The sequence below is a fragment of the Ischnura elegans genome, chromosome X (assembly GCF_921293095.1).
Source record: "Ischnura elegans chromosome X, ioIscEleg1.1, whole genome shotgun sequence".
Classification (NCBI taxonomy): Eukaryota; Metazoa; Arthropoda; class Insecta; order Odonata; family Coenagrionidae; genus Ischnura; species Ischnura elegans.
The window spans coordinates 44,986,311-45,000,927 of record NC_060259.1 but is presented as its reverse complement, the minus strand read 5'-3'; the positions used below and the strand labels follow the sequence as shown (position 1 = coordinate 45,000,927).

The 14,617-nt window shown below is 37.7% G+C and overlaps 1 protein-coding gene across 5 annotated transcripts in view; it reads right to left on the bottom strand.

Annotated features, from left to right (window-relative positions):
* The window catches only part of LOC124170492 (protein unc-79 homolog), a 175,155-nt gene that overhangs the window by 94,869 nt on the left and 65,669 nt on the right, over positions 1–14,617 (bottom strand). For all 5 annotated transcript variants that reach the window (XM_046549237.1, XM_046549239.1, XM_046549242.1 and 2 more), the window contains 2 exons: positions 5,025–5,142; positions 4,382–4,605 (listed from right to left, as the gene is read on the bottom strand). In XM_046549237.1, the coding sequence (XP_046405193.1) occupies positions 4,382–4,605; positions 5,025–5,142 (342 nt within the window). The remainder of the gene's footprint in view (positions 1–4,381; positions 4,606–5,024; positions 5,143–14,617) is intronic.

Genomic DNA, 14,617 nt, shown 5'->3' with positions numbered 1-14,617 from the left:
TGGCTGGTACAATATAAAAATAATTACAAACAGGGGTATCACAATTCAACACACAATACTTGAGTTTGACACTGAAAAGGCTGAGTTTTTATATTTCAATTTAATTTTGATTGACATAAAACACAAGATTGAAAATGGATGTTTGCATAAAAAACTTAGGTCTATAAGCTCATATGTTAGCATTTTGGTCACTAAGATCGATATCAATATGGAAGATGAGTAGGCAGGGATGGAATGAGGAGTTTTGTCACGGGGGGCCAAGATAAGTTTGCCGTCCCCCTTCCCTCATACCCCTAACTCCCTCCCCCCCCCCCTTACCAATACAATTTAATACATCCGTAAGCTATTTTTTTTTAGATGGGGTAGTTGACATTACACATTTCATGTTTGCTATTACGGAGTTTTATAATTGTTTAATGATATATAAATTAATAATTACAGTAGAATCCTGATTTAAGATTTCTCAGGGGGAAAAAAATTTATAACTCTAAATGTGGAAAAACACTAAATGAGGACCTGCCATTTATTGAGGTTGTAGAGTGCGTGCTATGATTGGAACAGCTTCCTATGAATATGAAATATAATTTTAAGTAATTAAAAGGAGTCATATGCTACAATGAAAATTTTAAAAATACAGTAGATTCCATTTAATGGACCCAATAGAGGAATATCCCAGAGTATTCTCTGCTTAATTAGGACAGCATGCCGCTTTAGTGGGCCATGAGTCGGCGACATAGACTCTATACTAGCGACTAAATTAAAAAAATTTTTTTTTCAGAATACTATTTTTTCCCCTTCTTTGATTTACTCTTATTTTTCACAAATGTTCCTATTCTTGCCCTATTTTGAAAGCTCTTGTTGTTATACTATCCGCAAGAGGATAGGACTTTTCTTTAATAGGACTTAATAAAAGACATTCATTCGGCGTCGCCCGAGGCTGTGAAAAATATTTTTAACTAAATTGTTATAATTCTTAAAAATGATAATAATTTCACTAAACTTGCTGATTTATTAATCAAAGCAATAGTTTAATAAACTTAGGTTGCATCATAAACATTCTTTAGTCTTCTTTCTACCATTTCAAAGTTTTTTATGTCCATATACCAGAGAGTTTGCCTAATAGGGTGGTTTCCTATTATTTTTTTATTGCCTAAATCGAAAGATTATTACTCCTAGAGTACGTATTTCACGCTTTTAGATTTTTAAATGACGATATCTATTTTTTGCGATTAAATGAAAAGTGAAAAATTTCAAGCGCGCGAAAACGCGACGCGTAAGTAGGAATGATGGGAAAAAGTCTGTGCGACGCATTTCTGGTTCCCCCTCCCGCCTTGTGAGGTGACCTTGATCGAGGCTCTGAGCACTGATAGGACGCAGGATGCTAGCGGGTAGCTGAGTACCTTGCTGGCTGGTAGCGCTTGGCTTAAAAAAGGTTTATTAATACCTTATCAAACGAAGAAAACTTTCCGACCTTAGCCAGTTTTAATAGGTGATTATTAAGACATGTTTCCCTGAGCTCTGTGCCTCATGCATGCATTGGTAACCTCAGACGATGTATAACTCCTATCCTCTCGTGTAGAAACTAGGTCCCTGTGACGTCATGCGGAGTGGAATCGCATGGGCCCCAATCTGGTCTTTTTCAAATGAGGATAAAATTTGACCCTTGCCATTCGTCTAAACCGGTATTTCAAAAACCAAATAATTTTTATATTATGAATACACTAATGGTGGGTAACGAATCGCAATCAATGCCTTTCGTTTTCTTTGATGAAGGAAACTACCCCATTGGGGCAGCCGCTTAATTGGGACAAAGTGCTCAAGTCCTGATATTGACAGGAATCTACTGTAGATGGAAAAGTAAAATTGGCACAATTGGTGCCACCACCAGATCCAATACATTCATTAGTTTCTGGAATGGGAAATGATTCTAAACCCTTATTGGCCAACATTCAATAATATACCAGTTGTTTTCAAATGACTTTGTCATCCTTTTATATTTAAACACAAAAAAATGAAAAAAATACTGTTTATCAACACAATGATTTGATAAATGTGGTTGAAAGAGGGGACGAGCACAAAATGTTTGGACTTCCACAGATATTTTTTAACCACACTTAGCCTAATTGGTTTAGCAGTTTTCGAGTTATATCAAGAAGAACTAACTACAATTGATTTATGTATACATTGATAGATACAAAGTTCACCGGGTCATCTAGTTTGTGAATAAATAACGACATATGAACATTTTAACAACTAAATCAAAAGATTTATTTCGCGAAGAACTTAGAAAGGGATTTCAAACTACGTCAATAATACTGACAGTCGTCTAGGGGATATTAAGCCGAAAACGCTAGAATTTCAGAATTTTTACGAATGTTTTTCCAAAATTCATCCTAAATGTGTGAAATTCCTCCGTGTCGAGCGGGTGGCCTAACATCCAGGAAAAATGCACGCTACCACAGGGGTTTCTAATGCATTGCCGAATTTTCAAACCAGTCTAAAAACAATTCTTGTGTCACTCAGGCCCTTTTGTTACTCATCCAAATGGCGGACAAATGCAACTTTTAATACCATTTCATTGCTGGAGGAGTTAGTGAATGATAATTCATAAGTAGCTTTAAGTTGAAGTCCCTCGAGGCATTAGCATCCTATGCAGCAACTAGAAACGGTCTTAAAATGCCTTGAAACCTAACTCAAGCAACTTTTCTTCCCTGAAAATGAATGAACGAGATTGCATTCTCTTTTAAAATAATTCCGTCTTGTCGACATTAGAAACTAGTTGAGGGGGAAAGGAGCCACTCTCAATCACAGATTGGAGATCGTCAGAAAATGTTGCAGCGTCGACTATGCTATCAGCACTTGCAGGTTCACCTGATATCGTAGCAATAAAACACCAGCTCGAAGTTTAAAATTCTGGAACCAACCGGAGCTTCCACTAAATGCCTCAGAGTAATCACCACCCTCATCTTCTTTTATAGATTCCAATCAAGCCACAGCTTTTGCACAAAGAACTGCCTGTGATAGAGGAACATCATTCAACCGTTTAATTAGAAATCTTTCTGTTTTTTCCAGTAATGAGCTTTGCGTACGTGTTAACCGCTTGGCTGAAGTTGGTGCAGCTGATGTCACTGACGTTTTAACCTTGTCTTTGTTCAGAATAATAGTGCAGACTGTCGATAGCGTGAGCTTAAACTTACGCGCAATAATGCTTTGACGCTCTTTATTTTCAAAGCCAGCGATCACTTTCAATTTCTCTTCTTGGTTTATGCTTTTCCTTGATAACTTTTTTACTTTTCTATCCCATTCCTATTTTTTGCCATTGTTCACTTGATTTTTACTCCACATGGCTCTATCAAAAACACCTTCTACTGCTGAACAATTGCCGCACTGTATTCCTGAGAGACAGAGGGCCTATTGCTGCTGGGAAGGAATGAAGCCATTGCCCCATAGTGTTTGAGACTCTCCCTCAGACCCTTGTACGCATTGATGCTATTCATATGCAACTGAGCCTCTGCTTCCCAATGACCTTGAAGGCTGGACGGGTGGACCCTTTACGTGGTAGTCAATTTGCCCAATAACCTATGACGCCAAAATGATGTCTCAATCCATATTGCTTAAAAAACTCATTTCCACTAGCTCCAAACTTAATGAATAATCAAAATTAACTGATGTTATCCAGTTAAGGGGACAAGAGGAATAACTTCAGTGGGTCGGCTGTCCGGATGCATGACGAGATATTGCCTGTTGCGCAACAATGGATTTCGACATATATTTAAACAAAGAATAAAATATGAGGCAAGCAATACTATTAATATGCGTAAAATGAGTGTAATTTCGTGTGTACTTAGCGTAAGTTTACATTTTAGCGAGTGTGTATTAAAAGATATTTGATTAGGCTCAGCAGCATTGGAATGTTTCCCCGAGGAACGAATTTGCACTACATTGAAATTGCGCTAAGCAAGGCATGGGTATACATACAAAAGAAGGTAATAAGAACAATACGTAAGGTAAAATATCATGCCCATTGTCGGCCTCTATATAAGAATTTAGAAATGCTAACTGTACCATGTGAGTATATATTTTACTATGTTGTTTATGCAAAACTAATAAATTTTCACATGGAATGACACTTTTACTTTACTATTAACTTACATGAAACTAGGATAAGCAGAGACATTCATATGTAATCTAGAAATTAAGCACTTATATCAAATAGCTCTCACTCCATGGGCACGAAACTGTATAATAACTTGCCTGTCACCACATAGAGTACATATTTAAAAACTGACAGTTTTTAAATGGTCTGTCTCATTATACCTAGTGCAAAAGTGTTGAATAGAATGTAAAGTATAAAAGTTGCAAAAATCTTTGACAAACCAACCTTCAGAAGGCAATGAATAAGCTGCAATGTCTGAGGTAAATCCTCCAGGGCAAATCGGAATTTTCCCACGCTTGTGTGCCAAAACTGATCACCTTCCCCACCAGCACCATCTGCACCAGAGCCCTCCCCAATACCAGTGCCATCATCATCCTTCCAGCACCCATCTCCAACTTCCTCATCTTCCCCAACCAGAGTGGCCTTAGCCACTTGAACAGTGGCAGTAGCTGTGGAAAATATTGGCAATCCACATAATTCATTTCATAACAATTCAGACATATGACTAATAATGGGTGAAATCTGTAATCCATGGATTCCATGGAATTTTGTAATGGCTACCTCATTGATTAATGCAACACATCAACTTACAAGCAATCACAAATGTAATGCACCAACTGGTAAAGTCACAGTTCAATACTGATTTTTTAAACTAAGAGAATAAAAACCTGTTTTATAAATAAATTACTGAGTATTTATTTAAGATGACAAGCAGACTACATGTAACAATTAATTAGCACTGATATCTTGATAGTGCAATCCAACTGTAGTAAAAGATGTCGCTCCTGATTGTGGACCTCTTTTTAATCTGAATTGAATGCCACTTAAATATAACTATGCATGTAACATCAAAACGCTATGTACTTACCAACATCTGTATCAGTTAGGGTTATTGCACGGGCTACTGCTGGAAGGACTCTTTCTGTTGGAATTATTGGAGCTAAGTCAAGTTGCTCACTAACAGTTTCTACAGTTGCAGTCATAATCTGTAGAATAAAAACACAATGCTTCATACTTTTCCTCAGAATTTCTAAAAGCAGCGAATGGAGGCATTCACACTCATCATTTAGGCATACCTAGCCCCACTCGCTCACACAGCCTACACTCACTCTCACCCATACACTTAAAGTTACTGCAAAAAGAAGGAAAAGAGATGGCCTCAAAAAAACTACTCTTTCAAAATGCATGACCAAGGTGCCTCATTGCTTGAATCTACTTGTGTTTTTCAAGATACAGAATAAAATTGACTAAGAATACAAACAAAAATATTCCATAGCAATTAAAATAGCCACTTACCCATTTTAGTGCAAAAAAATCAATGGAGTCAACATGACTCAAAGTTTCAAAAATACAACTACAGAATAGTCTACAAAAAAAATTCAACTTCCTTAGAATATAAAATCACTCAGAAGAAATAAGCGGGTGATTAGATGACCAGATTTGAATTTTCTTCAAATTTAAAGAAAATATACAAATCAATGATATCATACATGGTCTTTTTCCACACAATTTCCAGGTATTAATTTTAACATGTAGAAGTGACGAATCAATCCACTAGAGTAAAGATTTGAAGCAATGGGCTGAATAATGAAATACCAGTTAACAGCCTTAATTAAATTATCATTTATGAGACCCTAAGTCTTCAACGTTCAGCTGAATATATAAATGAGAGCATAAGCATGGAATAATGAAAATTGATTTTCAATGAGAAGCAAAAGTTAGAGCTAGAAAACGCATTCACAATGCTAGTTAATTTTTAAACTACTACAAGACTCTAATATATTTCATTTATGAAGTATTCAAATTATTTATCTATCCCCATATTTTTTAAACATTCATGTATAGATATCAATCTACTGACTTGCATTAGAGAATATCTATTACGTAAATGGGTGATGCTTGAATTTACCTCTTTTACCCACTTAAAGGTGCCTTTTAACAGAGTCAAATGATTCTTGGATGCCCCTCTTCTTTTAAAAGATTACCACCAGTAAAAGCCTAGGAGCATTTGCATAACCAGCCAAGTACAATTACAGTAAGACACAAAACTTGGAGCATCTTTATGAACTCAAATTTTAGCCAACAGGAGCAACTACAAGATGCAAGCAGGAAACTAAGACACTTCCTTATCTTACTTACAACTTCAGCCATACAAATTAATACGACAAAACGTTAAAACTAAATAACAAATTGAAAAATGTAGCAGAATTGCCTCAATAAAAGTTAAAAGTAAAATTATCAATAGAAGGCTCATGGAAGCAAATATACAATAACCATTAGCAGCAAGCATAAAGCATTTATAAGATGCAAATGCTTTTCACGACTTAGAAATACTGGAAAAAATAATATCAAAAATATACAAAATTACATGAGATAAATAGGGCAGTTTCTTTCATATGTTTTTAGTATTTAGGTGGCAACTACAAGTAGAATAAACATTCTAACACCAATATTATACAGAAAAATAATTCTAGTAAGGTTACAAAATGCATATCAACTTTGAGAAGATACCTGCTGGATGGATATTTACAGAACTGAAAAAGTTAATGAGTTCAAAACAGCTGAGACACATTTCAAGGAAACCGATTTAGCACACCTATGCCAATTCCTGGTCAGTTATTCACTTTAAATATCGCATTTGACTTGTCACAATTGGAATTGATTAACTATAGGGACTGTGTGACATAAAAACATATACAGTAACCTCCTGATTATCCGCCTGCGATTTATCCATATTGCGGCTTATCTGTGCATGAGTTTTACACTTCATCGATGTTTTCCACGATCTTTATAAAAAAATTAATCAGACGTATAAGCACCAATATATTTGCATTTTAATGCGAGGTTACAATGGGATTATTGTTTCCATTAGATCCTCATAGAAAAAGGGAATTATTTTATTAACTATCAGAAACGGGATGATTCAAGTTTACTTGGACGTCTGCTCTAGCATGCACACGATGATTGGCAGCAGGAAAAAAACTCTTGATTAATTTTAGAAGACTCTTCAATGGTTAACCAATTGCAAAGTAAAAGATATGTTTTCTATAATTGTATATTTCATATTGCAAATGCGCAATTATTTCCGTCGCCTTGCACTCGGTTGAATACAGCCAAAAGGAACTGGAGATTTCGTCGCACTCTGACATATTTACGCCGTGACTAGTCAAGGTCAAACTGGAGAGGAAGAGAATAATAGAAGTGAAGGCAGCGAGGGAAGTGGGAGTAGAGATAGCATGAGTCTTAGCAAAGCGCTTGCCTGCATAGACAAATCGTCAGCAGTCCAGGTTTACTATAATCGCTACTGCACGATGGAATGATCGTGTGCCCATTACGTTCAGGGAAGCACCGTGTTCATGTTATATAAACATCACAGTCCGTGATCACAGAACCACATCCCGTAGCAGTTGCATACTGGGCAACTTGCACGAGACGCGACTACATAGCGTGGTGCCTGACAATGTAGTTTCCGACGTTACGCAGCAGTTTTGAAGCATTCGTGAAAACCAATTTTCTGAATCCGTGATCTTGCAGACACGGGTGCAGGGTTTTCAGAAACCAGGTATTACATGGAGCAATAGGAATACGGGTAAAATCATGTTATTGCCGCTAAAAAGATTGGGGTCAGGAAAAGAAAGCTCCAAATGATTACAGAAAGCGATCTAAAATAACAGAAAATATGCATAGTTAATAATTGATAGTTTGATTTGCCTAAATTATGATAATTACAAGAAATTACAATGAAAGTTTGGATAATTCGTGTTTTCAGTTTATTTGTGCTGCCTCTACCCATCATTAGCCGGGATAATCGGGAGTATGCTGTAGTTCCTTTAACCTGAATTTAACCACATTAGAGGCCACAACAATGATAATAAATATACCTAATTACTACAATGAATGATTTCTGATAAAATTATCTCTCACTACGAAACATTATCAACTGAAAACATGTTATTTTATTTATTAAGATGTTTTTCTTTTGCTCAAAATCTTCGGCAGCAATAGAGAAGTAAGCAAGGTAAAGTTGAGGCCTACCTGGTCAGCAAGAATGAAAAATAATTGAATTTGATTATGGAAATGTAAGTGGGAAAGAAAATCTTATGCACACTTGCATTAAAATACAAAAATATTGAGTATATGCATCTGATTTTAAAAATAAATATGTATCATGAAAAATACGAGGGGTGAAACATGTATTAACAATCGGGATTTTAATGTATTACAAATTACTTTATAAATTCTCAATACTGGCAATGATACCAAAGATAACTGGAAAAGACATGGGTGACTATGTTACTTGGAAATGTACATGGATACCATCAGCCTACCTGTTTTTTCTTGCCCAAAAATTCATTCCATGATTTTCTATATGATTATCACTTTTACACAGATAATTTCTCTAATATTCAATCTGCTAACAAAGAAGTAAAATAAGAACACAGTGTAATATCCCAAAAGGATAGCCTCAAAAATTGTAATTTGGAGCATGCTTTCCCAAATGTTCTTCGTTGTGGGGCCAAGGTATAGCTCTCGGGCATGAAACCCATTTCTATCAAGCAAAATATCCATCTCATTTTCCACTTACTACTGAATAAGCACACTTTTAATGCTGTGATATTTTAAGAGCAACCAATACATCATAACTGCTGATGGAAACTGCCCTATGAAAAGTGAAATGGGGAAAAGTAAATTAATTCAGAAGATGATACCAGATTTGTCACCTTAAACCAAGATCATAATCAGCAAAGCAATCATGCAAGGCTAGCTGTAAGCATTTACGTGAGAAGCAGTGGGTGGCAGCCTTTGCTTGAATAAACTTCTCAGTTAGCGACAGTATTGTTGAAATTGAGATCATTTGTACCTTTTCCTCCCTTTGACTGGGGAACTTAGCTAACATTTATTATTCTAATTAAATGTTATCCACTCTAAAGGTTTGTTATAAAATTAACTCTATCCCTATTGATTATGATTCAAACTTTAAGCAAATTGGGCATCCCTAGTGCATTACTTGATTCCAGTAAAACCTCAATTAACAGGACGTATATGGACTGGATGTCTCAATTGATAAATTGTGGACTATGAAAATGTTCCTTCTTTTAGTAATTTACATATACGCACTGACAACTTAAGAGACTAAACCTCAAAAATAATAATTTCAAAAACTATAATCTTACTAACTTGAACAATAAAAAAACATGACACATCATTACTGGATTTGAGATTCCCACTTTATAACCAAATAATTATATTCCATAAGAAAAGTGATTTTCCCAAAGAGTGACATCAGTGACAGTAAGTTATTTTTATTTTCTTTACTTTCTTTGCTTTTGCAAATGCTACATAGCTTTTAAAAACTACATACCTGCCAAAAGACATAGACTCTTGTTAATACGGATAACCTCATAACAAAGTTCTCGTTATTACAAAGTAAATCATTGGTCCCGACGAAAAGGCTTATACAATATACAGTAATAGAAATGTTATTGCAAAATTTTCTTTAATACCAAATTACAAACCTCAGTTCTAGTCCTGGGGTTACAAAGTGAACTTCATTATGAAGTTCCAAGAATAAGCAACGGCATTTAGGTGGATATACATTACGCTAAATTATAATCATTGCACTACGATCAACTTATTCTTGTGCACTGTGCCCAAGAGCATCAATTATGGTTCTTTCTTCAGTAGGAGATACTTCAGTACGCAGGCAACATCATATAATAAGCTTCATTTCCTTTGGAATCATGGTGACCAACTCATTACCGCTCATAAATTGGGCATCCTCTTAGTCCTCAGCATACGCATTAGGGTCGGTCATCAAACAACTTTTTTCGAAAGTCAAAGTTCGACATATTACAAAATGTAGCCCGACGTACCAAATGAACGGAGAAAAAATTTTGTTTATGTAGGTTGACATCCTACGGTTGCACCAGGGCCGTTTATGTTAAGCTTAGGCAACCCGCAACACATTCCCTCTTTTTACACTATTTCGGCGATAAATGTCGTGATTTTAATGATTTTTTTCAGCCGATTCTGCACCAGTCATGTACGAAATAGTCGAGGTAAGCAACATAGGTCGAATAATAACGTTTATTATACAATCACCGGTATTAAAATGCAAAGAAACATAAAAAACTTTGAAATTTTCTTAATTAATGGTATATATTTTAATTTGGTGTACTCGTATGGGCATGATCGCACTAATCTGACCCTACCGTTTATATACAACAACGTTTTTCCCCTCTCTCATCCTAGAGTAAGGATCTCCTCGTCTCCCTACGGCCTATGAACCCTATGAACTAATGTCAACGCACTGCTCAGGCTACATCGTCTACGAAAATGACTCCGTGTTCCAAATTTTGCAGTTCCTCACCCACCATGAGAACAGGTGCCACTCTGGCTCTCAGGGAGACGCAGAACTCGCCACGTGGAGGGCGGTCCAACTCGAGCTTCTCCCATTACTACCCACCCTTCAAGTCTTATGACGTACCAGTTAAGATGCAATCTTTTTTGTATCCAAAATTGGTGGAGATAAATGGTAATTAAACAGATTGGAAGGAAGTGAGCTGCTGAAGGCTATTTAAATACAAATTAAAACAAAGTAACATTTGCCGGTATCCTCTCCTTTTTCTCCATTTCCCCTCTATTCTCCTTTACTATATACTAGAGATGGGTCGAATAGTAGATTTCTCGAATTCGAATATCGAATTCGAATGTTAAATCATTGCTCGAATATTCGAATACCTCGAATTTCGAATACCTCGAATACTAAATGATGAATGCTGGTATGTTTGACTCGGTTGCCTATGCAGCAGGCAACACAGGATTTTGGTGAGTAACTTTGATTTCCTTTAAATGATTCGAACAGCAATTTAGCTGATTAATGAATATTTTAATTTTATGGAAACAATTGGGCATATAATTAATTCAACTAACATCGCTTAACCCTCACTCCTGCTGCCAAGTGCTAGCTGACAATCTGAGGCATTTTGTAAAATACAAGCTCTTGTCCACCGGATTTTCTTCAATTATTTTCAGTCCATCTTTGGGAGTTCTCACGAGATAAGAAGATGAATTGAAATTGCTATCAGGGAGAAACCAAATATTCTGAGAAAATATCCCTTTGTCTGGGACTGTAACAATAAAGATTTATAGGACCACTCATAAATTGTAACTTGATATATGTTTTCGGAAAAAAATACCGCATCAACTTCCGAGAAGCTCTGTTGCTCATATCGAGTTTCGCCAGAATGCGTCTCCGTCGTATTTTGACATTTATTTCTTTGCGTAAAATGCTTAAATAAACTCAGAAATACGTCGTGTTTGGTCTTATTCTTTTTGAAATTACGCGCACATTACTAATATTTCAATTCAATAAAGGTGTAACATCAACCGACGAAAGTCATTCTTAGACACCTTTTGTGGTAATAGATGACTCATGCAGCGGTTGACCTCCAAAGAAACGGGGAACTTCGAAGCTGGTAGGAAAAAAAAGGTCAGTGGGGGAGAAAAGGGAGGGCCCGAAACACGTTTCTATTGTTCTCGTGTAACTTGGTATTTTTTCGAAGCTAATTGTAAGGTCTTCGTAATATGATCCCTGCGCGAGCTGTGACCTTTTTTTTTATTTCGAAGAAGAGGAAAGCCTCAGAGGGTGGCTAGTGCTGAATGGAGAGGGATACCGGATCTTGGGAAATGCGCTAATGTAAGTATCCCACGGTACTCACACAGCAGTTGACCTCCAGAAATGGGGAACTTCGAAGCAGGTAGCCAGAAAAAGGTCAGTGGGTGAGAAAAGGGGGGAGGGCTTGAAACACGTTTTTATTGTTCTCGTAACTCGATATTTTTTTCGAAGCAGGGGTCTTCGTAATGCGATCCCTGCGCGAGCTGGGACCTTTTGTTTGATTTCGGAGAAGAGGAAAGCGTCAGAGTGGGTTAGACAAGTGCTGAATGGAGGGGGATAGCGGATCGTGGGAAATGCTCTAAGGTTGCTATCCCACGGCACTGATTGTGAGGTTCTCCTGGTGGGGGGAATCGGGGATTTTCGGATTTTTTCACCCGACCATTTTCGGTTCCCCTCGTCGAACTCTTTTCACCGCTAAAATCCACGAATTTGATGTAATTCGTCAACTTGCGTAAAACGGCGCTGCGAGCACTAAATGACTACAGTTCTCTACATTTTTCCGAGTCAACTACCAACGACGTGCGCGCTACAGTGTATGACGCGAAATTCCAAGTATTCGAGGTATTCGAGGCGGTACTTTTCGCATAACTATTCGAAACCTCGAATATCGAATACTTTCTAATATTCGAGGTATTCGAGTATTCGCGGATACTATTCGCACATCTCTACTATATACATATTCCCTGTACGCTATTGATGAATTGTCTTGTACATGTGGATGGCCTTTCGCAAGGTTTTGTAAGGCAAGGATTTCGTGCCGAAGTGATTTTTTTAATGGAGAAGCAACTAAAATAAACAATGAATGTATTGACACGCTCTTCAGTTGAGAGTCATCTCTTTGGCGCTCCTCGACAGATGTTTGGGAGATATCTTCCCACACATGAAGATATTATGAAGTATTACTAATGGGTGAAGATGGAAAAGATGCAAGAAAGATGAGAATTTGATCAATCGGTCCAGGAGATTGCCCATGTTGTCGCCGACAGAGTGGACCAAGTGTAGAACGACGCGTCTGGACCTTTAATGTCGAACCGCGGCATCCTCATGGCAGTTTAGAGATACAACACGAAATGTAAAAAAATTATGAAGAGCACAAAGAAGAAAAATTCCTCTGTTGCCCATCGAGACTTTATTAATTTAAGGAAGGTGTTAAAATATTGTCTTATTTTCCTCAATGTGTCTTCCAAAATTGGCCTAGCGTATTTGTAAGCCGAAGACGTAAATTAAAAATGAAGAAGTATCATTCCTTTTAGACCAAAGATCAACCGGAGAACTAGTGATTGGGACCATTGATTGGAAAACCACAAAAAACATAGGAAGAAGGCTACCAAAGAAAAAAAATGATAAAAACGGACGAATCATTTGAAAATAGGGCATCATTTGCCCAGAAAATTGGTTCTAAATTCAAGTCTTAGTGCTCTAAAGTTCAAAATGACTCGCCACCTGTGCTCGGCGACGAATGGCAACCATCCTCCCGCCCATCCTATAATAGCTCTGCGCGCAACATCCTGAAGCTGCCTGTGACCTGCCAATCGGTGAAAAGGCACAACGTAGCCAGCGGTTTGCAGGAACCCTCGTGACTGGAGCGCTTGAAGACGTAGGCCAGGTCACACCTGAAAATGCATCGATGATTGTTGACCGGAAGAAAATTGCGTGACAAAGGAAGAAAGACAGAGAGCTTGCGACTTCAGAGGATATGGAAAAGCTTAGAGATCAACCGAGGATAGCATTGTTCTTCGAGGCAAGAAAAGAGAAGACGAAAATCAGGGAATTGTGCAGCAACAATGAAGTGCGCATCACGACATAACCGAAGACCATGTAGTCATCCTTGCAGAACCCGGCGGGGTTCATTTGGGACATGCATAAACTGAAACAGGAGAAACAGAATGGCTCGGAAACTCTATCCTCGAATTAGTTGAAGCTGCTATAATTGACACGTCTTCCATACGGTGCATCGGTTGTGATGGATCACATTCGAACACCGCGACCGGCTGGAAGGGAGGCGCTATATGTTTTATCGACGTGCGTCTCGGGCGTGCCTTATAGATTTAAGTGCCTTCTGCATTCAGATGAACTTCCTCTTCGACTTATAATGGAGAAATTTGATCGGCCAACGATGGGACCAAACATCTACATTGGGTCAGTTGGTCGTCAACTAAAGACCTGTGCGCAGCTACCTCTAATGAAATTTCAGACGATTGATCTTGGTCTACCTGATCCTGAACTAAATTCATCTTTCATCAGCAAATACCAAAATTATTCGCTGGACATGGCTCGTGGTATGTCCAGGGGATACATCCCACAAGAGCTGGCTTATCGCGATAATGGGGAAATGAATAACAGCAGATGGGGTATGACAGCCAACAGAGTGATCCACGTTTACATAGAAACAAGACGACCAACAGTGGCTTTGAATTCAATAACCGAGACTATGATGAAACTCTATCTTCCTATGGGGTTCACAATAAAGAAAAATTGGAAGATTACAGAAGCAGAACATATCTGGGAAATGCTTAAGAGAATAAGACAATTCCGTAAAAAGTAGAGTTCTTGAGAAATTCATCCAGAGCAAAGCGTTCTTCGCTCATCCCGAAAACATCCTCATTGGTGAATGATGAAAGGGTCGAAGCGCGAAGAGTGGCCTTCCAAAGGATATTGCAGGCAAGAAAGACCTATTCGCCAGATGAAGGCATCAGGGCTTTTCACATCCCTGACCAGTGTATTTATATCAGTTCATAGGCGGGCCATAGGGAGATGAGGAGATCCTTACTCTAGGATGAGAG